The sequence below is a fragment of the Zosterops lateralis genome (genome assembly GCF_965231275.1).
Source record: "Zosterops lateralis genome assembly, chromosome: 4".
Taxonomy (NCBI): Eukaryota; Metazoa; Chordata; class Aves; order Passeriformes; family Zosteropidae; genus Zosterops; species Zosterops lateralis.
The window spans coordinates 26,397,763-26,421,232 of record NC_139765.1 but is presented as its reverse complement, the minus strand read 5'-3'; the positions used below and the strand labels follow the sequence as shown (position 1 = coordinate 26,421,232).

At 46.0% G+C, this 23,470-nt stretch overlaps 5 protein-coding genes and 1 pseudogene across 6 annotated transcripts; 3 read left to right on the top strand and 3 right to left on the bottom strand.

Moving 5' to 3' along the window:
• Positions 1-4,532: 4,532 nt before the first annotated feature.
• On the bottom strand, positions 4,533-6,571 carry LOC310908820 (histone H2A-IV). Its single transcript, XM_083860231.1, has one exon. It carries the CDS (start codon positions 6,534-6,536, stop codon positions 6,147-6,149), a length of 390 nt encoding a protein of 129 aa, XP_083716357.1. The 5' UTR covers positions 6,537-6,571; the 3' UTR covers positions 4,533-6,146.
• Positions 6,572-6,789: 218 nt separating this feature from the next.
• On the top strand, positions 6,790-7,339 carry LOC310908826 (histone H2B 1/2/3/4/6). Its single transcript, XM_083860236.1, has one exon. It carries the CDS (start codon positions 6,872-6,874, stop codon positions 7,250-7,252), a length of 381 nt encoding a protein of 126 aa, XP_083716362.1. The 5' UTR covers positions 6,790-6,871; the 3' UTR covers positions 7,253-7,339.
• A 1,317-nt stretch (positions 7,340-8,656) lies between these two features.
• On the top strand, positions 8,657-9,113 carry LOC310908817 (histone H3.2; the record flags this gene model as incomplete). Its single annotated transcript, XM_083860228.1, has 1 exon — positions 8,657-9,113. Exon 1 carries the CDS (start codon positions 8,703-8,705, stop codon positions 9,111-9,113), a length of 411 nt encoding a protein of 136 aa, XP_083716354.1. The 5' UTR covers positions 8,657-8,702.
• A 1,745-nt stretch (positions 9,114-10,858) lies between these two features.
• Positions 10,859-11,282, bottom strand: LOC310908827 (histone H2B 1/2/3/4/6; the record flags this gene model as incomplete). Its single annotated transcript, XM_083860237.1, has 1 exon — positions 10,859-11,282. Exon 1 carries the CDS (start codon positions 11,237-11,239, stop codon positions 10,859-10,861), a length of 381 nt encoding a protein of 126 aa, XP_083716363.1. The 5' UTR covers positions 11,240-11,282.
• Positions 11,283-11,539: 257 nt separating this feature from the next.
• LOC310908824 (histone H2A-IV-like) lies at positions 11,540-12,214 on the top strand. Its single transcript, XM_083860234.1, has one exon. The coding sequence runs from the start codon at positions 11,575-11,577 to the stop codon at positions 11,962-11,964; it is 390 nt and encodes a 129-aa protein (XP_083716360.1). The 5' UTR covers positions 11,540-11,574; the 3' UTR covers positions 11,965-12,214.
• Positions 12,215-12,232: 18 nt separating this feature from the next.
• LOC310909040 (histone H1.11L-like) lies at positions 12,233-16,910 on the bottom strand (annotated as a pseudogene). The gene is made up of 2 exons: positions 16,823-16,910; positions 12,233-12,917 (listed from the first exon to the last, which is right to left on the bottom strand). The product of its transcript is annotated as a histone H1.11L-like (transcript).
• Positions 16,911-23,470: the final 6,560 nt, after the last annotated feature.

The following is a 23,470-nucleotide window of genomic DNA, read 5'->3' as shown; positions in this document are numbered from 1 at the left end:
CACTGAAATTGTTTCTAGGCCAATGAAACTCTTCACTAAACAGAAAACAAAATGTTGCTGATTGGGTCTTTCAGTTTCAGTAAGAATGATAAGGCAATATTAGGGGGCTATTATGTGAGCATACATTTGACATCAGATCTGATTGCAACATAACTCACTTTTCTAACAGTGCTGAGAACAGTTTCTGAACTGACAAAGAACTACTATGCTGGATGATTTTTTGAACTTGTTCTCTACACCAGACATAAAAGTAGGATTTAAGCTCACCAAAGATAATAAATCTTAAAAATTTCATGCCACAATAGGATGAACATTCAAAACCACTAATGCAAATAGTATAGAAACATATGACAGCCTATTCTACCATAATTCATGTTCAGTACTATTATTTCCTTTTTATTTCTGAGCACTCCTCTTTGTATTCTTAAAGACACCCTGCCAGATGACATCACCCAGTGCCAGTAAGAGGGCATGATGTTCAAATATATCATCCTGTAGAGCAGGTAGTATTACTGCTGCCACCAAACCATGAAGGAGCTAAGCAGATGATCCCTCAAACAGTTTTCCTGCCCTAGATTCCTCTTTGAAAATGAGTTTCCAACTCACTAAGTAAATAATTTCTTTATCCAGTGTGCAGAGCAGATGGAGCTTGATGCCTGCAAAGAGAACCCCCCTTCACCAGATTGCAACACAAATTATATCTGTGCCGCCCATCATCCAATCCCCAAATCCAGTAATTTAATTCTTGGTGGTGGCCATATTGGTTTATTTGGTCGCTGGGCTGGCCTCTTTCTGAAGTTAGCTCATTCTTGCAATTGGTTCCTTGGTCCATCTTCATTCTGCTTCTGTCTTGCTAGTTTCAGCTTGTTCTGTGTTTGTGACATTATTTTTATCAAAATGTTTACAGTCTCATCAGCTCATGTGCCCTAGGGCCCAGCTTGTTGACCCTCCAGTGCCAAGTTATTAATCCAAATAATCCTCAAAATTGAGAAGTGTTTGAACACAATCTATAAACAGGCCCATCATGTTGGCCTTTAATCTACCCTCCATGTTTACCTTCAAAATACCTCTTGATTAATGGCATCTGAAATATGAGGAATATTTACACTTGGTAATACAAACATTTTTGTCATTTTTTTTAATATCAGAAACTTTTTGTATCTCAAATTATCAGTGACATTACAGTTTAGTCCTGTAGTAAATGAACATCAAAAAAGAAACACTGAAGAACAACACAATCAGTTTCAAAAAATTCCCCTATTTTACTTTTACTAGAATAATAAAGTTAATATCACTCCTGGAAGAATGTATATCTTCTCCAGACGACCATCCCTGCAGTAAAATTTATGTTTATTCATCATCATGTTTAAAAAAGAAAACACCCTCTCTTTTTATTTCTGCAAAAGTGAAATACACCAGCCGGGCAAACAAATGTCTCTGTTCTCTAGTTCACTGAGTGAATAGTGAATCAGAAATGAGAAATAGATGCCATACACCTAGACCAAAACCTGAACAAATCACAGATGGTGTGCAGCAACTTTTTGCTACTTCCTGGGGTTTTGTGGGGCTTTGGTGGGGATTTTTTTTTTTTTTGGTTGGGTTTTTTTTATGCTTGTTTTGTTTTTTATTAATGAAGTAAAGCAATATCTGCTATCAAACCTGAAATAATTTTTTATAGCCACAGAGTATAATTACCTGACACCCAAGAAAAATTATTTCTATGTCAGTTTCCCAGAGGCTTTCTTTCCTATTTTAAATAGAAAATATTATGTTTTAAAATAATTACAGTTGCAGTAGAAAGTATTGACTGCAGCTAGAGCAAAATATTGTGTCTTATACACACCTTGATGTAATGTTTTCAACCAGTGATGAAAATTTGCCCAGGTTAGATGGTAAATGAAAAATATTGAGACTTCAGGTTCCAAAAACCTGGTCTAAGGGTTGTGCCATTCCGAGAACAGCACAGCTCAAAACATGACATAAATCTCACTGGAGGAGAGGCCTGAAAGTAGATGGGAATGCAGCTGGGAACTTCTCCCTTCCCAGCTCACACACATACAAGGAAGGAAGAAGCATTACAATGAGCAGAGGCGGCTCTTTCCTCAGGGACTGGGCTCACAGAACCAAGGCCTGTGTTGGTGGAAAGGGTGGTCTTGGTTAGACTTCTTTCACGGCTACAAATAAATATATTATTTAACTGTAGTCCTATCAAAGTGGTTGTTCCAAAAGCATTTCATGTCAAAAATGATAAAAGGTTTTAATAAATAAAGTTCTTTCTCTCATTTTCAATACTGAAAATCTCAGGAAGCAATTCTTAACATAATTCATTTTACAACTAGGAAAAAAGTAGATTGAAAAGAGTTCTAGAACATATTGGAATTTTAATCCTACATAAAATCCACAACCTTTTTGTACTTGTACTTCTACTTATATTGAATGTAGATTTTTTTTACTTGCAAAAGTCATAGGAAAATGGAAGAAGTAATTCCTAAAATAAGAAGAGAGCACACAGTGTTACATCTGAAATCTGAACTTCAAACAGATGAAAGATTTTGACCTCCTTTTGTGCAGTATCAGAGCTGTGAAGAAATGCACACCTCTGGTATGCATCCTCTTCGCCCTTTGTAGCAAATAGCCATGCAACAAAACACAATCTGAACACTCCACATGATCAAGTTTGGGTTTTTTTTCCCCTATTATCTTGGGACACAGCAAGGTTAGTGCCTTCAATCATTTCACTTTGAAAAGAGGACAAAAATTACCATAGGAATGGCATAGCCCCAATCTTTCAACACATCAAATAGGTCTTTAAACAGAGCTGCCTTCACCTGTGCTCGAAGCATCAGCAGGCTGGACCGATTGCATCACAGGCAGAGCAGGTGCCTGGACTCAGCTGAGTTGGCTCAGGAAGCCAAGTTTACCTGAGTCAGTTCTACTCTCTGCATGCAGGGGCTTTTGAAATTACTGCCAAAAACCCCATGGAAGACATGAAATGGTCACATTTCACACAGATATATAGCTGCTGAAATTTTGGCCTTAACTGAGACTTATATGTCATGCAAAACCTCATAGGATGTGTATGTGCTGCACTTCAGACTTACCGTAGCAGCTCACATTTCTCAGCAGGAAATGGCATGGTAAAAAGAACATGGAAACACCAGGAAATTGCAAAAGAGATTAATTGACAGCATTTATCTGAACTGAATAATTTCTACTTTTCTGCTTCACCCTACAAATTTGTTTCTTGACTATGGTAAAGTAAAAAAAACAAAAAAAAACCAAAAAAAACCCAAAAAAAAAAAACAAAAAAAAACAAAAAAAAAAACAAAAAAAAAAAAAAAAAACAAAAAAAAAAAAAAAAAAAAAAAAACAAAAAAAAAAAACAAAAAAAAAAACAAAAAAAAAAAAAAAAACAAAAAAAAACAAAAAAAACAACGTTAACTGGGGGCTGGGATGAAATTGAGGAGGAAATATCTTGTTTCTGGATTTTTAAATCCAGGGCCCTGCTCTGCCCTTCCAGGAAACATGCCTTCTTCCTGCTGTTCCCAGGGGCCTCTTGCAGCACACAGAGTGTTTGTGGAAGCCACTGAGTAGCATTACCTGATGAGCTCCTAATCCCAGAAGACTCCCATTCCATTGAAGTCCTGCTCCATCCCGCCATTTCCCTCCTCAAAGTCCTGATTAGTCCTTAAATCAGTGTCCCTGGCACCAGCGCAAGGAGCGGGAAAATACGTGCTTGTCACAGCCTGACCAACAAACCCAAAGGATTTTGTTGTTGCTGGAGAAATGATGGTTCTGGATGGGAACCATCCACTCTGTTACTTACCTCCACACTCCCCCCGCTATATTTATGCGGCAACAGAATAACTCAACTTCAGCCAAATGCTCCTCCTTAATGTGCCCAAACAAAACTTTGGTGATTAAATCGCACAACAACAACCAAAAATACCAAACAAACAAACAAACAAACAAAAAACCCCCCCCAAAACCTCCAAAGAACACCAAAACAAACCAACCACAAATTCACATATAATTCCTTCATTTTAAAGCACAGCCAACTCGTCAGTCTGGGAGCCACAGTGCATCCCACATCCCGCCCTTCCAAACTGCGTACTTTCTCCAAGCCCCAGGAGCCGGGGGCCGGGGTGGTGAAAAGGGAGGCGAGTGGGGATGTGGCATCGGGGGGTTGGTGATGCCCTGCCCCAAGGTCTGTCCTGTCAGAGTCACTAAGTGCTCCCATTTTTACCATCCTCTCCCATTCTGCTGTTGCAAAAAAAAGTTATTGTCAAATACCCAGAAGTCCGTCTGTGCAGACCAAAGGAGGCTGCTGGTTCTCACACCGGCGTAGTTAGGAAATACATGTATTTTCAAAACAGTTCTGCCCACTTAGCCCAGTGTTAGTAAACCACATCTATAAAGCGTTATCACAAGACCATCTGGCTGTACAATACACATTCGAGGTCCTGTGGCCCTTCATAATTTAGACGTCATGTAGCCCTATCTTTATTTTATGGCTTTATTTCCCATGTATGTAACTCAAAAGGAAAACTACATAATGACTAAACACATTCTTTAGCAGAAAAAAAAAAGAGATTAATAACTACAATAATGATTATTAATTAGATATCTTCTTGATTATTACCACTGTACCATTAATACCAGACATCCTTTTCTTAGGCAAAGTAACCCATAAAATTGTTCTATTGAGAGTACTCACAGTCCACTATATTATATTTTAATCACTCTATTATTATTTTAGTCACACAACATCGAGATGATACACACGTTTTTTCTCAGAAGTCTTTCCCATTATTCGCTACAATCCAATATGCAGAGGACAGTTTCATTATGTGGAACAAGGTGACACAGAGGGCAGTGTGGACTTCCTTCCCCTGTGGAAGGGTGAACTGATCACTGACTTAGTTTTAGGAAAATTAAACTCAGTGAACACCATGTCACAGGTGTTAAGTCACATCATTTTCCCTGTACTGGAGGAAAGAGATTTGGAAAGATGGTCATGTTGAAAACTGCTCCCATTGCTGCGGTGCCACAAACTGCAAGACAGAGCCTCATGAAGCCAAGAAGCTACTGGCTTCTACAGCCAAGAGCCTGCAAGAGATGCTAAGGGAAAAATAAGCCAGGAGGAGCCCCACTAAAGCCAGAAGGAAATTGGAAGCCAGCAGGGCATCACCAGAGAGTTAAACTTTGAAGCAACACTGTGGCCTGTTTTAAGAGCAGCAGCTTTTCAAAGAATTATTCACTTTCTCCCAAAACCAAGTGCCAGCTCGAAACATCCCAAACCACAGGGAGAAGAGGGCATGGATCCAGTGACGAATGCCAAAAAAATAAAACTGAAAGTGATGGTGCTCTCTCCAGTGTAATGCAGTGACCAGCACCGTAGTGGCACATCACATCAGAGTGCTCCTTGGGAACACAGGCAACTCCACCCTGCCTGGTGTCTTTCCCTAGTGTTGTACAATTCTGCCAAGGAGAGCCGGTGGGACTCTCATACGTGAGCATTCAAAGGCAGCACAAGTGGATCAGTCAGGGACCGGAGACTGGGAACGCACCTCCTGCTGAGAAACCATTAGTTCCAGCTCGCTGCCAGGACCGTGAAATACTATTCTAAGCTTTAATCTTTTTTTTTATCTGCAAGTTTTGGTTCCCTTCCCATTCCTTTCCCTGAAACATGAGGGTGACAGTTACTAGCTCCTATTTATTCCCTCTAAAGGAAATAGAAACAACCCAGTTTGCTATTAAGTCTTTGATGTTGTCCTCTACTATCTACTGAACGCAGCACTGAAAGGGAAGTCGGAGCTGGCTGGCCGGGACATGAGATATTTGTGGCAATATATAAGCACTACTTCCCACTGTTGACACAATGTAATACATTAGTCAATAAAAAGATTTTAAAATTTTAAAAAATCATTAAACATTCTATCTCGGTGACAACAGGTTTTTTGCGAAAATTAGCTAGCATTAAGACAATCTCCAACGGGAACAAGAAGAGCATCATAAAGAATTTTAAGACTTACGTGTATCTGTTTCCTCGCACTAGATAACCGGAAATAGTGATACAACCCTTTATGATAAATGTGGGTGGCTCTGAAAAGAGCCTTTGTCTCCTGTCAAGCCTCATAAAGCATTTACTTGGCTTTAGCCTTGTGGCTGTCGGTCTTCTTGGGCAGCAGCACGGCCTGGATGTTGGGCAGCACGCCGCCCTGCGCGATGGTCACCTTGCCCAGCAGCTTGTTGAGCTCCTCGTCGTTGCGGATGGCGAGCTGCAGGTGGCGGGGGATGATGCGCGTCTTCTTGTTGTCGCGGGCCGCGTTGCCCGCCAGCTCCAGGATCTCGGCCGTCAGGTACTCCAGCACGGCCGCCAGGTACACCGGGGCGCCGGCGCCCACGCGCTCCGCGTAGTTGCCCTTGCGCAGCAGGCGGTGCACGCGGCCCACGGGGAACTGCAGCCCGGCCCGCGACGAGCGCGACTTGGCCTTGGCGCGCGCCTTCCCGCCCTGCTTCCCCCGTCCGGACATCGCAGCGATTCAGCAACAGCAACAGCAACGGAGAAACCGGCGACACTGACCGAGCAGTGACGGCCGCCTCACCGCCTGCCTTATATACAACTCGGGCGGAGCGGCAGCCCTTCTTTGTGATTGGCTACGAGAGAGAACTTGTTCGACAGCCAATGGGAAAGCGAATTGAGACGTGTCCAATAGCGAATCCCGGCGCTATGCGCGGAGCCTAATCCGAGCCAATAGCGAGGAGGCGGTGTCGGCGGCGCCGCTATAAAGGCGGCGCTCGAGGCTGGGCCGCCGCTGTGAGCTGTTGATCGGTGTGTCTGGTGAGCGAGAGAGGTGCGGTTGCTGCCATGCCTGAGCCGGCCAAGTCTGCCCCCGCGCCCAAGAAGGGCTCCAAGAAGGCGGTCACCAAGACGCAGAAGAAGGGCGACAAGAAGCGCAAGAAGAGCCGCAAGGAGAGCTACTCGATCTACGTGTACAAGGTGCTGAAGCAGGTACACCCCGACACGGGCATCTCGTCCAAGGCCATGGGCATCATGAACTCCTTCGTCAACGACATCTTCGAGCGCATCGCCGGCGAGGCGTCGCGCCTGGCGCACTACAACAAGCGCTCCACCATCACGTCGCGGGAGATCCAGACGGCCGTGCGGCTGCTGCTGCCCGGAGAGCTGGCCAAGCACGCCGTGTCCGAGGGCACCAAGGCTGTCACCAAGTACACCAGCTCCAAGTAGGCGGGTTCTGCGACCCTTCTCCGATAGTTTCAACCCAAAGGCTCTTTTAAGAGCCACCCACCTTTTCAGTTAAAGAGCTGAAGCTATGGCGAGTTCCTTAGTTGTCCCGTTCATTATCGGTTTCGCAGGGGGGGGCGCCCGGGGTAGAGGCGCGGGAAATGCGCAGTTACGGTAGGAAAGACCCGTAATTTTCAAGGATAGTGAGACTTGCAGAGTTTGTGGTAAACGCCTACGTCCTGCATCTGCGGCAACGGACCCGAGAATGTTTAAATTCCCTTAAAAGCTCTTAAGCGCCCGCTTTCCGTGTATGTACAGTGTAGGAGCGGCGGGATAGAAAATATAAAGTGGGTCATCTCAAGACAAATGCTCTTACCGCTGGTAATTGCTGTTTACCGGTTAAGCTACGATTAGTGAAGACAGAGATGGGCGAAGGCATGCAAGGCACAGGCGACTCTAGACGACCCTGTGCTCTTGATTTTCAGATCTTTGTTTCTGAGCAAAAGGCTCCGAGATGGCTGCCCGCCCACCTTCCCTACCCCAAAAACACGATCCCGCAGGCAAACGGGGCTAGAAAAGAGGAACGCCGCTCTGCGTTTTCGGCCCCCGAAGTGCAGGGTCCTGCACAGGCGGTAACACCCGGCACAGGCTCCCTGGTGTGGCTCTTCCCCGGCTCTCGTTCGCCGCTGTCTCCCCCGCCGGCTCCCCGCGGCCCGTAACGCCGCCGCCGAGCAGCCGCCGGGCCCGATGCGGGCGGGCAGAGCCGGGGCCGCTGCGGCGCTCGGTCCGACCTGAGTGAGGACTGCGCGGGGCCGCCACACCCCACCCCCACTCCCTCGGTCCCCCCCTCCCCGCCTGGGGCGGGCCCGGCCGCCTCACGCGCCTCCCGCCACGGCGCTGATTGGTGGCGCTCGCGGCTGCCCGGCCGCGCTCCCCGCAAGAGACGCGGCGCTTCCACCGGGCCGGGGCAGCGGCCGGGAAAGCTCGGCTCGGCCAGGGGAGTCTGCTGCTGCCTGCGCCTTCAGCCTTTCTGCCGCGGCCCTGAAGCGAAGGCGGTTACTGAGCGGGAAGAAACCGCGAGCCCTCGCGGAAGAAGGCGGCTGCCGGCGGCAGCTTTAGCTAGCGGTCGCGAGGCCGGCGATGAAGGCGAGCGGAGCGGCTTTGGAGAAAAAGAGGGCGAGTCGGGGTCTCGGCACTCCGGCGAGAGCGCGCCGTAGTGCGCGCCTGCGGCGCTTCCGGCCCCGCTCCGCCTTGCGCGGCGCTGTCCGGGGGCGGCGGGGGCGGGGCCTTTTCCGGGGCTCGCGCGAAGCGTCCAATGGCAGCCGGCGGGTGTCGCGCGAGCGGCCAATGGGCGCGGGCGCGGGCGCTATAAATGGCAGCGCGGCGGAACAGCCGCCTCAGAGCGCGGGTCGTGCCGGGCGAGCGGTGTCCTGTTGTGTTGTGTTGCTGAGCCATGGCGCGCACGAAGCAGACGGCGCGTAAGTCGACGGGCGGGAAGGCGCCCCGCAAGCAGCTGGCCACCAAGGCTGCCCGCAAGAGCGCGCCGGCCACGGGCGGCGTCAAGAAGCCGCACCGCTACCGGCCCGGCACGGTGGCGCTGCGCGAGATCCGGCGCTACCAGAAGTCCACGGAGCTGCTGATCCGCAAGCTGCCCTTCCAGCGCCTGGTGCGCGAGATCGCGCAGGACTTCAAGACCGACCTGCGCTTCCAGAGCTCGGCCGTCATGGCGCTGCAGGAGGCCAGCGAGGCCTACCTGGTGGGGCTCTTCGAGGACACCAACCTGTGCGCCATCCACGCCAAGCGCGTCACCATCATGCCCAAGGACATCCAGCTGGCCCGCCGCATCCGCGGAGAGCGCGCCTGAGTCTCCCGCCTCAGCCGTTCGCGGCCAGGCATTGAGGCAAACCCACATAGCCCCAAAGGCTCTTTTAAGAGCCACTAAACGCTCAGTTAAAAGAGCTGTGGCGCTACTTTTACCGTACGGTTTTGATAGTTTGGAGGAGAAGAGCCTTTATGGTCTCTAGGGTGTCGTATCTATAGGACTTCAGATTTTCTACCAGCTGCTCCATGGTATGTATAGCGACCTACGAAAAAGTCCCTTTAAATAATAGTTTAGGGTACTACAGTAAAATTTTCAGTGTGACCCAGGAAACTGTTCTGGCCTCAGGTAGATTTTTAAAATGCATGATTTTTTGGCTCGGGACTACTGTGGGCACAGTCATTTCTATACTCGCCCCACTTTCGTTTGGGCTCTGTCGTCAGGCAGACTCACAGTAATGCAAACAGCAATTTAATCGAGACTGCTTACCGCACTTTGACTAGGGTATTTTCACACTTCCTCTCTGATTTTTTTTTTGTCCTCACCCACTGTTTGTAAAACACACAATTATAACGTGGCAAAAAAATAACAACATAAAAACAAAGAAAAAGAAAAATAATAATAAAAAAAACAACAAAAACCCACCAAAGAAACCCCACAAAAACCCAGAAAAACAGAACAAAAAAAAAAAAAAAAAAAAAAAAAAAAAAAACAAAAAAAAAAACCCGAAAACATTAAGAAGCCTTGCTCGATTCAATGAAGTGCTCTAGTGCTTTTATTATGCTTGTAGTGGTTCTTTAACTAACAGCCTTTAAAGTCTACATTGACCGCCTCCATTCTCTCTCGGTCAGCGACTGTGACTTTTGACAGCCACTAATTCTTTCAGTTCAGGAACGTTCTCCCTTTTATTTAGTACCCATTGTTTAACTTTTTCGTTCAGGAAGCTCTGCTTTTTTAAATTCTGTGTCTTTCAAGTCCCAGGTGCAAGCATCCCTCGGGACCAGTTTTTCATCAGTAATTGCAGTTTTCCCTGCCTGTCTGAATTTGAGGTCTTAAACCGATGCTGTAAAACAAAACAAACAAACAAAAAAAGACAAACAATCCAGAAACACCCAAAAGGAGGAAACAAGGACTAAAAAATCACTTTGTATGAATGCTATTTAACTAAATGCTATTTAGTTCTCAAGCCGTTAATACTAATAACTAATTGACTAGTAACTAATTAATAGGTAAGCGCCTAATTAATATTTTGAGGCATTTGTTTTAACGAATTTTTCAGATCGAGAAGACCAGTGAGGCATAAAGCTATTAAAATAAGTATTTCGCTAAAAATTAATAAATTCTTGAATGCACCTTTAAATATATGGCATTTGTCTGTGGTATGACTATGAGAGGGGAGAGTCCCCGGCTAATACAGGGGGAGGAAATACTTAAATCTTTTCCATTCTCTCTTTTCTCAAAGGCCTTACACTGACGAACAGCACGGGGATGGCACAGGGAAGATACTTTTTAAACCGCCAGGTATTTAAAGCAACTCATGCATTACAGGTAATAAGAAAACTTGTCAAGTCTGAGGAGGGAAAACAAGATGCAAGCCTAAATAGCTAACTAGCATGGCTTATATTTAGGTTACTGATGTAAATGAAATCGGTTTTGATATTTTGTGTTAAACATTTACCACTAAGCAAGTCACAAAACATGCCAAGGCGCAACTGAAGAAATTAAAGCTCTTTTGTTGAAAATTTGTGTGGCTCTTAAAAGAGCCGTTTGGTTTAGAATTTAAAATCGTTTTACTTGGAGCTGGTGTACTTGGTGACAGCCTTGGTGCCCTCGGACACGGCGTGCTTGGCCAGCTCTCCGGGCAGCAGCAGCCGCACGGCCGTCTGGATCTCCCGCGACGTGATGGTGGAGCGCTTGTTGTAGTGCGCCAGGCGCGACGCCTCGCCGGCGATGCGCTCGAAGATGTCGTTGACGAAAGAGTTCATGATGCCCATGGCCTTGGACGAGATGCCCGTGTCGGGGTGCACCTGCTTCAGCACCTTGTACACGTAGATCGAGTAGCTCTCCTTGCGGCTCTTCTTGCGCTTCTTGTCGCCCTTCTTCTGCGTCTTGGTGACCGCCTTCTTGGAGCCCTTCTTGGGCGCGGGGGCAGACTTGGCCGGCTCAGGCATGGCAGCAACCGCACCTCTCTCGCTCACCAGACACACCGATCAACAGCTCACAGCAGCGGCCCAGCCTCGGGCGCCGCCTTTATAGCGGCGCCGCCGACACCGCCTCCTCGCGATTGGCTCGGATTAGGCTCCGCGCATAGCGCCGGGATTCGCTATTGGACACGTCTCAATTCGCTTTCCCATTGGCTGTCGAACAAGTTCTCTCTCGTAGCCAATCACAAAGAAGCGCTGCCGCTCCGCCCGAGTTGTATATAAGGCAGGCGGTGAGGCGGCCGTCACTGCTCGGTCAGTGTCGCCGGTTTCTCCGTTGCTGTTGCTGTTGCTGAATCGCTGCGATGTCCGGACGGGGGAAGCAGGGCGGGAAGGCGCGCGCCAAGGCCAAGTCGCGCTCGTCGCGGGCCGGGCTGCAGTTCCCCGTGGGCCGCGTGCACCGCCTGCTGCGCAAGGGCAACTACGCGGAGCGCGTGGGCGCCGGCGCCCCGGTGTACCTGGCGGCCGTGCTGGAGTACCTGACGGCCGAGATCCTGGAGCTGGCGGGCAACGCGGCCCGCGACAACAAGAAGACGCGCATCATCCCCCGCCACCTGCAGCTCGCCATCCGCAACGACGAGGAGCTCAACAAGCTGCTGGGCAAGGTGACCATCGCGCAGGGCGGCGTGCTGCCCAACATCCAGGCCGTGCTGCTGCCCAAGAAGACCGACAGCCACAAGGTTAAAGCCAAGTGAGCTCCGAAGATCAACGGCTGTGAAATGGAGTAAGACAAACCCAAAGGCTCTTTTCAGAGCCACCCACTAGTTCAGTAAAGAGCGAAATTGCTTTTTGCGTTAAAAATAGGCGTTGTTTTTAAATGGCAACCAAATTTCTGAAATCCATATCTCACGTGAGTCCCAGGAAACCCCAGACATGATTTTAGCACTTGTTTAAATATGTGATTGGCTCTCATAAGAGCCGTTGGGTTTAAATGCACAACCAGGAGATTTCTCAGCCAGGGGCTTACATTATCTTTGGCGCTGCCTTCTGTGCCTTTGCAGCTTTCGGCTTGGCTGCTTTGGGCTTCACCACCTTTGCCTTAGCCGGGTTTTTCACTGGTACCGCCACTTTGTTTGGCTTGACAGCTTTTGTTACTTTGGGTTCTTCCCTACTTGCCGCTGCCTTCTCGGCTTTCCTTGGGCTTTTCGCTGTCAAAACCATCTTGGGCTTCTTGGCGGCGCTGGCGGGCTGCTAAGCCGCCGGCTTCTTGGGCTTGGCTTCCCAAGTTTTATTTTGGGGTCCTTTTTCCTTTACCTCTCCGGGCTTTTTGCTGAGGCGGAAGGAGCCGGAGGCGCCGGTGCCCTTGGTCTGCACCAGGGTGCCCTTGCTGACGAGGCTCTTGAGCCCCAGCTTGATGCGGCTGTTGTTCTTCTCCACATCGTAGCCGCCGGCGGCCAGCGCCTTCTTGAGCGCGGCGAGGGAGAGCCCCTTGCGCTCCTTGGAGGCGGACACGGCCTTGGTGATCAGCTCGGTGACGCTGGGCCCCGCGGGCTTGCGGGCTTTGGAGCCGCTCGCCGCCTTCTTCGGCTTCTTGGCGGCGGAGCTTTGGCCGGGGCCGGGGCCGGGGTCTCGGGCTCTGCAGCGCTGAGCGGCTCCTCGCTCTGCACCCGGCCCGGCCCCGCCCCCGCCGCTCGCCTTGGGTTGCTTCCTCCTCAAAAAAACCTGTTTTTACTTAAAAAACCCTGGACCGCGGCACCCCGTCTTATCATTTCTTATCATTCTTGTTGAGGACAGAGAATATTTTTGTCTTGCGACGTTTCTTTCAACCGAGACATGAAACGAGTTTCAGGGAAGTCGATAAAAACCCCGAGTTTGTCGATTGCACGCCGAGCTGGACCTTAAGTTTTTTATTTCTCCTTTTGTATTAAAACTTTGCTTCTGACACCACTGTCTCAGTGACATCGGATACACGTTCCTGAGAGGGTTTTTCATCGAGCTGCTGCAAAATGGGAGTAATTTCGAGACTTTATCTTAGCGTAAATCAGCTTTGTAAAGGTGAAAGTAACAAAAGGCAGTCACTCGGCTCCGTGCCTGGGTTATGAGTTGTTTTTTCCATAACACAACTTCATCTTTTCAGAATAGTGAAACCTTTGGACATAGTGCCCTATTTAGCTCAAGTAGGACTTGGTTAAAAGGAGAAGGAAGATATTCTCCACCAGAAACATTAACCTGAAAAGCAGCTCTCTTAAATAACCAGCTATCTTTAAAATCCCAGAATAATATATAGAAACTGCTTCTCTGTCCTCTGGGTTTTCTGTGCCTTTGTATTAATATTTTAATGAACTATATTCACAATTTTTTTCTCAAAAATAGTTATTTTCATGATGCACAGTAGATAAACCTACTCATTTGTATGTTCTTATTTTGAGGTACTATTTATTTTCTGCTTACTTTTACATTATAATTCAGGATTTTTCCAGCCACAATGAGCAATTTTACAAAAAGGAAAAAAAAAAGAAATCAAAATACAATGTGCATGTTTTTATTACGAAAAACACATAAATCTGCAGGCATACCTTTAATAAAATCATGTAATTCAAGTGATTTAAGCAAACAATTTTCTCCTCAGATCTGCTGAGGCCAATGGCATGGCCTTTTCCAAAGTATGACTATTGTGATGTGGGATACATTGAATATACATAAAAAATACTTTTTTTCCTGAGATAAGTCAGATAGCAACTGGATAGTCATGTTTGAACATTTGTTGTTCTCTGTTGGAAAGAATTGGAGACCCAGGTAATTGATTCACATGATTGTAAATGCAGTTATTTGGCTTCTTTCACTTTATCTTTTGATAATAAAGTATCACACACTGTCTTGTGAAAGTTTGATGATGGTGGGGTCGGTTTTATGAATTTGTCAGTGGTATTAGATTATCTTGACTGGGGTGTTCTTAAAGAGTGTCAAGAGATGTGGTGACATTTCAGAGAGGCTTTTTTCTAGGGAAGACAACCAGCAGAATACCATCATGTGAGAGAGGGTAAAAACAGAAGATTATGTGGATTTGGTTTTGTCCTGATGCTGTATTTTGTGGTAGTTTCACCTGCTGAATCCACTGTGAATTTCAGTTTGTGAACTACATTGGCACAGAAGTGAATCTTTTGGTAAGGATACACACCACTGGGGAGAGTTTTCTGGGTGATAATTCTGTAGCATAAATATTTCCTTCAAATTCTGTATCTTAATCCATTCTAATCACTCAGGGTCACTAGTTCCTTTACCTTTAAATACTTTTGAACCTTTGCAAATGCATTTTCCTGGGTTTAGGCTAGGCCTCTATCCTGCTTCCAAACACCTGATGTAGCAGCATATTCCTGGAGCGTTCTATGTGCTTTCCTAAAAGTTCCTTTTCCTGGTCCTGCAAAATTTTGACCACCTATCTGGACTTTTAATATTTTGTTTTTCACAACTACATACAGTCAGTTTTAGGCTAAGCAAAGAAGGAAGTGGAAAGAGATCTTGCAAAGGTTTTCTGGTGGAGGAGGGAAGGAGAAATAAGGCCAATTCCTTTAATTAATGGGTGAACTTACTTAAAAAATAATTGCTTCAAAAAGTACAATGTGCTCAGTGAAAACAAAACTACTTCTTTCTTCTATTTTCCCCTTGAAAGACGTTGTCAAGCTGAGAGACCAATTATTAAATACCAATTGGCCTTGTGTTGATTTGTTGAAAGATCAGGAGCAGAGGTAGTGATTTCCTTAATCTTTGTGGTAACAGAACACTTTTTAAATACAGTGGACAGAGATATTTGGAAGTGGTGGACCAGGAGAAAGCTTTCTCCTCCTTCTGAAAACATAACAAGTAGGACTGGCACCTTCTATGACAGGTATGAGGCTCTGGAAGTAGAAAACCAGACAACTGATGAGGTGAGCCCTTCTGGGATGGAGAGGCCTCCTAAACCAACACCATCTGTACCCCACATCAAGACCTCCTCTGTTTTGAGGAAAAGGAGGGTAATTGCAATCAGACACTCCCTTCTGCAAGGATCTGATATTTCAGCTAGACTGGTTCTCACACGTCAGGCACAAAGAGTTAGAGTGACTGGGGTAACATCAGGCTGTTGCTAGTGGGGTTCTGCAGGCTCCATCCTCACCCAATTCTCTTCAACATCTTCATTAGCAGCTTGGATACAAGGCTCAAAGGAATACTAAGTTTGCCAGTTACACTAAACTGGGAGGAGTTGTCAACTCCTTCAAGTGCAGAGAGGCCCTGCAGAGAGACCCCAACAAATTAGAGAGATGGGCAATCATAAACCATATGAAGTTTAACAAGGACAAGTCCTGCAATTGCACCTCAGACCAGGCAGTCCTGGTTGTATGTACAGACTGAGGAATGAGATGCTGGAAAGCAGTGCCATGGAAAGGGATCTGCTTGATGGCAAGTTGAACATGAGTCAACAGTACCCTGGCAGCCAGGAGGGCCAATCCTGGGGTGCATCAGGAGCAGTATCACCAGCTGGGCAAGGGAAGGGATTGTCCCCTCTGCTGTGCATTAGGGCAGCATCATTTTGAGTGCTGGGGGCAGTTTTGGTGCCACAGTATAAAAAAGACATTAAATGATTAGAGAGCATCGGAAGAAGGGCCATGAGAATGGTGAAGGGTCTCGAGGGGAACCTTCTGAGGAACAGCTGAAGTCACCTGGCCTGTTCAGCCGAGAGGAGACTGAGGGGAGAACTCACTACAGTCTGCAGCTTCCTCATGAGGGGAAGAGCAGGGGCAGGCACTGATCTCTTCAGTCCTGTGGCCAGTGACAGGACTCAAGAAAATGCTATGAAACTGAGTCAGGGGAGGTTTAGGTTGGGTATCAGGAAAAAGTTTTTCACCCAGAGGGTGGTTGGGCACTGGAACAGGTTCCCCAGGGAAGTGATCACAGCACCAGCCTGACAGAGCTCAAGAAGCATTTGGACAACACACTCAGGCACATGGTGTGACTCTTGGGGTGTCCTGCACATGGCCAGCAGTTGGAATTGATGGTGCTGATGGGTTCCATCCAACTCAGCATGTTTTATGATGTTATGATTCTGTGAAATTTTTGCAAGGTTCAGTTCAGGAATTCAAGAACTCTCTTCTCTCCTTTTCTGGTTTGGATAAGTGTTTTCAGGAAGGTCCTTCCTGTGAGCCCATGTGACGTGATGCACTACACAATCATAACATGTTTTGTGTTGGAAGGGTCCCTCAAAGATTATCTAGATCAACATCTTTGCCATGAGCAAAAACATCCTTCACTACACAAGGTTGCTCAAAACTTATCCCATGTGGCTTTGAAATCTTCCACTGAAGGCATCAACAACTTCTCTTGGCAACTTGTTCCAGTGTGTCCCACTTCATAATGAAAAGAATTCTTCCTTGGAACCTATCTAAATCCAGCTTCTTTCACTTGTAAAACCTTGCCCCTTGCCTTGTCACTATAGGCTGTGGTCTTCATATATCAAAGGACCACAATGAGGTCTCATGTCCAAATTATCATGCACCCATATCTCTGAGGCTTTCTATGCAGGGCTGCTTGCAATCAGTTCATCCTGCAGTCTGTACTGATATTTGGAATGGCCCTGACCTGGGTGCAGGGCCATGCATTTGACATTGTTGAGCTTCGTGAGATTCACATGGATCCACTCCACCAGCCTGTCAAAGTCCTTCTGCATGGTATCCCTTACCTCCAGTGAATCAATGGCACCACTGAGTATGGTGTCACCCACAAACTTGCTGAGGGTGTACTTGATCCCACTATGTTATTGATGAAAATATTAAACAATATCTGTATTGCAACTGTATCTGCTAATTCCCTGAAGACACAGGGATGAATCATCTTAGGTGCCATGGGTCTGTGTATAGTCAGTTCCTCAAATGGTCATGAACCTGATCTTTTCTCACAGTAGGGGAGGGACTTGGTAGTCTATCCCTTGAGTTTCACTGACTTAGGAGATAGGAAAGAGAGACTTTAAATAGCTTTCATGCCTGTCCTTCTCCTTGATCTCTGAGGGCAGTTTCCAAGGGGTTTCCATATCCTATTTTCTTAAGCAACTGAATGTTTACTAAATTAAATATCTTGTCTCTGTGATTTGCATGGCCTATATCCCTCAAATTTGCAATAGGTCCGGGCTCAGGCAGCAGCCCACATTACCACTATTTTTGACCTCTTCAATTACTTAATTTATGTTGGCAAGTAGCCTTCCATCAGCTGGGCTGCTCTGAGATCTGCTTGCCTGAGATTTTCCCCTATTCCTGCGGCTTTTGAAAATCCTGGCTGCCACCCGGCAGAGTTCCCATAACCACCATAGATCTGAGCAAGCTTTAACTCTTTCCTGCCAGCAGATAGAACTTCCAGAGCACTGGCTCTTCCCAGAGAGAAAACAAATAAAGTGATTGAGCCTAAGGAAGACCTAACATAACAGTCAGACTGAGCATCAGATAGAAAGAGTGAAAAAAAGATTAATTAGAGGAAGGATGAAGGCATTGCCTGCTAGCTAGACTTTCTTGTTTGAGCTATAGAAATGAATGCTATAAGTAAATTATCCTTTAAATCATGGAAAAATATGCATTTGGAAAAATGATTTGTAGATTCTTGAGCAAAGGTATTTGCAATAGACTGTATTGCATTAGAATCTCTGATTTTTGTACTCCCATGAAATGCCGGAATAAAGAGAGAAAGATGAAAAGCTCCTGCACCAATAAAAGAAGTAAAAAGACATCTCTATTCCTTGAGATAAAAAATCCTTTGCCTTGAAGTTGCTTATCTTTAAAAGGTAACACCCTAGATGCCTGAGTTCCACAACCCTAGACCGGCTTGGAAAACTGCTAATAGGAAGAAACCACATAGAAGCAGGTTCCCCCTGGCGGCTGTTTCTGTAAAAGTTCCGACCCACAAAAAACTCTTCTAAGTTGTCAGTAAAGAAAATTCCATAGTAAACAAGATACTCCTCTCCTGAAAAATTGATGAAAAACTATATTTAAATGGTAAAACTGACTGAATGTCACAAGTTTTGTCTCTATGTTGTTTGTAGAAAAGTAAACACTTCTGAAAAGTTTTGAAAGTTTCATTTTCTTTTCCGTTTTTTTTCCCTTACTGTGTGTTAATAAATTATCTGTTTATTTTTAAGTTGAGCTTGTTTTGCCTTTTTCTCCCAAACAAAATTCAGTTGGCAAACAAAATTCAGCGAATGTAAAGCTACCACAGTAGTGCTTCTCCTCTTGTTGGACTTTCATTCACCTGGATGAAAAATTATCTTCAACATGCTCTGGGAGTCTCCTGGATAACTCATGGCTCTCTTTACCACGTTTCAAGCAGATGTCAGGTTGATTGACGTTCTCCAAACAGGAGCCTGTGAACATGATGGCACCTGTGGTCGAAGAAAGAATCTTCCTCATCATCCTCCTTCTTTTGTTTGGGTGGCCTCTGATAAATACCACCACAAGGCTTCCTTCCTTTATTGGCTTGGACTCTAGTTTTGTACTCAGAAGCTCTCAGCTGTTCATCGTTGTTTTTCTGAGAACTGTTTGCAAATAACTGTTTCTTTGCAATCAATCCACTTTTTACATGGAAGACAACCTGCCCTCACCCTTCTTTCTTGACCCTTCTGAACAGTTTATAGCCATGAATTGCAGCACTTCAGTCTTGTGATTAATCTCACTGAGTGAAATATAACTCTGACTGACTTTTCAGTGTTTGCTCAGGACGATATATGGAGACATCCATCTCACAGGTGCAGCTGAGGAGGCAGGAGTGCAGGCTATATATGCATGCTTCAAATAGAGTGATCAAGTCATGCATGAAGCCTGTAGCTGCAAAGCCCCATTACCATGTTTTTCACCTGAGGGTGCCAAAGTCTGCACAGTAACTTCAGTATTTTCTCAAGCCTTTCCTGATGCTTGTACTACTGAGCAGTGATACTTCATGTATGTTGTGCAGATAAATACATTCTGACTTTTAGGTGTTTCTGGTACAAAAAAAAAAACCCGTAACAAAAGTCACAGAGTTATTCACAGCAACTCAAACCTGCCCTTGATGTAATTGCAGACTTCGTGTGATTTGAAAGACATCTTTTGTCCATGCATGGTGGATTTTATTGAATAACTGATTCATTATGATATTCTAAACCATAATACATTGTTACATAAGTAAGAAAACTTCATGTCTCATTAGGGAAGAACTTATAATTACATACTGTTCAGTTTACAGCAAAGGACTTCTCCCCATGAAAAAAGGTTTTGTATTCATAGAGATTTAAAGGCCCCAGATAGAACAGCAATCTCAAAAGATCCGTGAGGAGAGCTATAGTAGGCATTAGGCAGGAATTTTAGGTCTTACACAGATACAGCTTGCTTTTTTTAAAATAACCTTCTTACAAAAATACTCAGTTTTGTTTTGGTTCAAAGCAAGAGAGAAATAGTTCCTTCATCATTCCAGACCACAAAGTTTTTGATAACTTCTGAGCTCAGTTAAAGGATAATTTCAAGAACCAGTTCAGATCAATCAATCAGTTAAATTACTACAATTCTTTTTAATATTTAATGCACAATTTTTAATATTTAATGTATAATTTAATGGCAAATGGGGCAGGGATTGTGACAGTGACTGGGCACAGCCACACCATCCTGGATCACTGAGCAAATCTGCTGGGATGGGACAGGTATGAGGTTGAGCCAGGAAAGTGGAGCCAGTGGAGTCAGAGATGTTCAGGCACAACATGAAAGGTAAAACCCGAGATTGAATGCAACCCCAAAGTCCAGGTGTTAAAAACAACAGGGTGAGTGCAGAGTTTAAAGTTTGAGAAAACATGGAAAGCAAATTACCTTCAAGTCTGGCAAATGAAAAGGGAGAAAGAATGTCCAACCAACAAGAAGTATGTTTACCTAATGGGAACAGAGTCCTCTTGGATGCAGAACTACAAGCAGAACTGCAATGAAATCTGTCTGCACACTGTTGCTGTGATACACTTTTGCTCCGCACTTCTGGCCCAGGGTCGGATTTTCCATCATGTGGAACCAGCAATGGGGCCCAACTTCCCTTCCAAATGTCATTCTGTTTTCAGGGAATCAGTTGTTCCATAAATATGAAAGCACAGAAGAAGTTAGTGGAGGAACAGACTTGTCAAATCTCTCTGTGGGCTGCTCCTGAGGGAAAGATAATATTTTACAAGAACAAAAGGGTGTTAAAATCCCTGTCTGATATGTGCAAATGTTTTTCTTTGTGTTTGCTGTTCCCATTTCCTTGATGTCATGTTGGTACATCCACCCTGAGCAATGCATTCAGCTTACTCATTTACAGCTTTTTTTCTAGAAAGACAAATTAACTGCGGGGGCTTCTCCGGTTTACATTTCTCTCTGACCCGAGATTTTAGGCTGGTGGTTCTGGTGGGGCTTTTTTCCTCTCTGCTCTCTCTGACCTCTGAAGGCTTTGAATTTGTGCTTGGCACGAGAATGATGTGGAGTCTCAAGGTCTTGGTTTTCTTGGTTTCTCGCGTTGTTTATTAATTCTTATCTTACAATTCTCTACGTCCAGCCAAGATGTTCACAGCGGCTCGGACACGATGTGACTCCCCCTGTGATGGGAGGTCACTCTGCTTTTATTCAGATCACTACGTGGTTATTATTTACCATTTCATACCAATACCTATCACAGAGTCATTTCTACTTTGCCTAATCCACTGAAACTACTTTGTGCCCACGTCACTGCAGAAGAGGGATGCCATGGGAGAAGGACTCAGGGCAACACCCTAATTCCTCCATCTTGTTCCCCTGCGCCTACATTCTAAAAACTCAAAACGACAAAATTAAATTTTCCACTTGGTGATAAACCACACTACTCTCTGTTACACATTTGTGACTTGTAAATCCTCTCTGTGTTGGAAATTTTTCCTGTGGACTGAAATCAAAGCCTGTGTCCTCCTGGACTCTGTGCCTGGGTCTCAAACCCCCCTGCACAGACCCCAGATCCTCTTTTTCTCAGGTCCCAGGCCTCTCTACCAAGGTCTGTGACCTTCCAGGGTGCCCAGAGGGGTGCCCTGGACTCCGACAGGGGCTCTTATGGTTTTGCTCCTTAGAGATGCAGTTTGATAAGCAACTCCCAAAGAAAATCTGATTTATACTGCTGGAGTGGATTTGGGATTGGTTTATTAGTGTGTGTGTGTGTGTTTTTATTGTTCTGGTGATGAGGTTTTGTTCCTTCATTGGGGTTTTTTGGAAGGTCATGGGTATTTGTGTGTTGAGGGTTTCTGTGTTGGTGGTGGTTTGGGGGATTTTCTTTGTTTGTTTTTTGCTTTCAACAGTGCCTTCTGGTGGTGATCCCAACTGTTACTCACTGTCTTTTTCCATGGCACTTAGCTTTTTTCCCCAGTTAAAATACCATATCCACCTGTGCATATTAGGGAGAAGACTTTAACAGGCAATCAGTGGCAGAGAGACAACCCGTCTGCAAAAATCTATCAAGAAGAGGGTTTTAATTTAGATTCTCCTCATCTAAAAAAAAATTAAAAAAAATTGAGGCCATGAAATTCTTCTAGATAAAAGTGTTAAGCTGGTTGGTAAAATACTTGTTTATGTCGGTGATGGTTACCGTAGTTTTGAAAAGAGAAAGCACTTCATACCATCACTCAGAAGAGGAATTTTCTCCCCATCCTGTGCCAAGTTATTTTCACCTTAAGAGGATGTATGTAACTGTTCTTGGAAATCTAAGGATAACACAGAAGAACAACTAGTGATAACTGATGTGTTGATTAGGTGATTAGTGTGGCTTCATGGCCAAATCTGTGCACGGGTGTGCCACTGACAGAAGGGGATGGGGTGGAGCGTCCTCCTAAGTGGAGCGGTCTGCCCGTTGTGAAGGCTGGGAGGTGGCTTTGGACTGCTGAAAGAACCGTGCCTGGATGCCCCGGTGATGCTTGTGCACATTCCTCTGTGCCTCAAGGCGCTGAGGGACACGAAGAACTCGGCACCGTCCCTTCATTGCAGGCTATGCTGGGGGTTCTCTCCCACAGCCGTGGGAGTGCACGGGGTCCGAAGCTGCAGTTGCAGCCACTGTGGAGAGGAGATGGAGTGTGCCAGGCCTGCATGGGAAAATGTAGACAGTGAAGGCGGTTGATGAACAAGCAAATTGACAGTCAGGGTCCTACTATGGTTCAGCCCTGAGCCTGACCGTCACAGGTTCCCCTGAGCAATTTCTCTATTTGTAGCCATTTCCCGTATGTATTGTACTCCACAGATTTCGGCAGCAACAAATGGAGAGACGGGGGGACCTGAGGAGGAACCCAATATTTCCATACAAGATAGGACACGGCATTTGTTTCAGCAGTTCCCACACTTAGAAAACTTCCACGTACAATCACTTTTCACTCAACACCTGGACAAGACAGGGACTTAGTACCAAGAGGAAAAGCAAGGTCGGGTTTGCTGTCAGCCCCATGCAGTCCCACCCGAACAGGACGGGCTAACCAGGCTGCAGTGCCTGGGGAAAGGGACTGCTCTGGAACACAGGTACAGCTGTGGGACTGAGAACAGCTCCTCTGTTTCCGCACAAACCTCAGAAGCCTACTAAGTGTTCATTTGGGGGCCATAAGTATGACAGTTTGAGGGCTTCCTTGAGAAGAGAGTCAAGAAACAGAAAGTAATTAACCCCCTTTAAACGAGTGTCTCTAGAAAGGAATAGGCACATGAGACAGATACAAATTCGTCAAGGGAATGTGTGTGTAATTAACATCTCAGTTGCAAAGCTGGGTGCAGAGAGAAGCTGGGAGTGTGGCCACGGGAAGAGCACGGCGGGACACGGCACCAGGGCCAGAGCGGAACTAACCCGGCTTTAGGCAGAGCACTGTCACCCAGCTCCTGACCTCAGTGGGCACCTTCGTGACCAGCTCATCTTCCCCTGGCTGAGCAGGGGAGGGTCTGACCACCCAGTGAGCCTCGGGCAAGGAGGGAGGGGAGGGCAGTGCCGTGCTCAGCAAACAGGAACAGGAAAATGCAGAATTTTTTCACCTCTCACTGTGCTGTTGCAGCTTGTGTGAGCTCGACCAAAGAACCACAGAATGAAACTGGTAAGTTATGATCTAGTGAATTGCACAACACACTCAGTCCCACGTCAAGAGATGGGAGAAGGGGGACCTGATGTCTCCTGCTCTGGACTGTTGGGGAGACCCAACATGGCGTACTTATTACATGACTTCTTCTCTCAACAACCCATTGCTGTGTTTCAGTACTCTGCTTTGTTCAG

Excerpts from the sequence above, each read along its gene's own strand:
- LOC310908820 (XM_083860231.1), bottom strand. The coding sequence starts at position 6,536 with ATGTCCGGACGGGGGAAGCAGGGCGGGAAGGCGCGCGCCAAGGCCAAG.
- LOC310908826 (XM_083860236.1), top strand. The coding sequence starts at position 6,872 with ATGCCTGAGCCGGCCAAGTCTGCCCCCGCGCCCAAGAAGGGCTCCAAG.
- LOC310908824 (XM_083860234.1), top strand. The coding sequence starts at position 11,575 with ATGTCCGGACGGGGGAAGCAGGGCGGGAAGGCGCGCGCCAAGGCCAAG.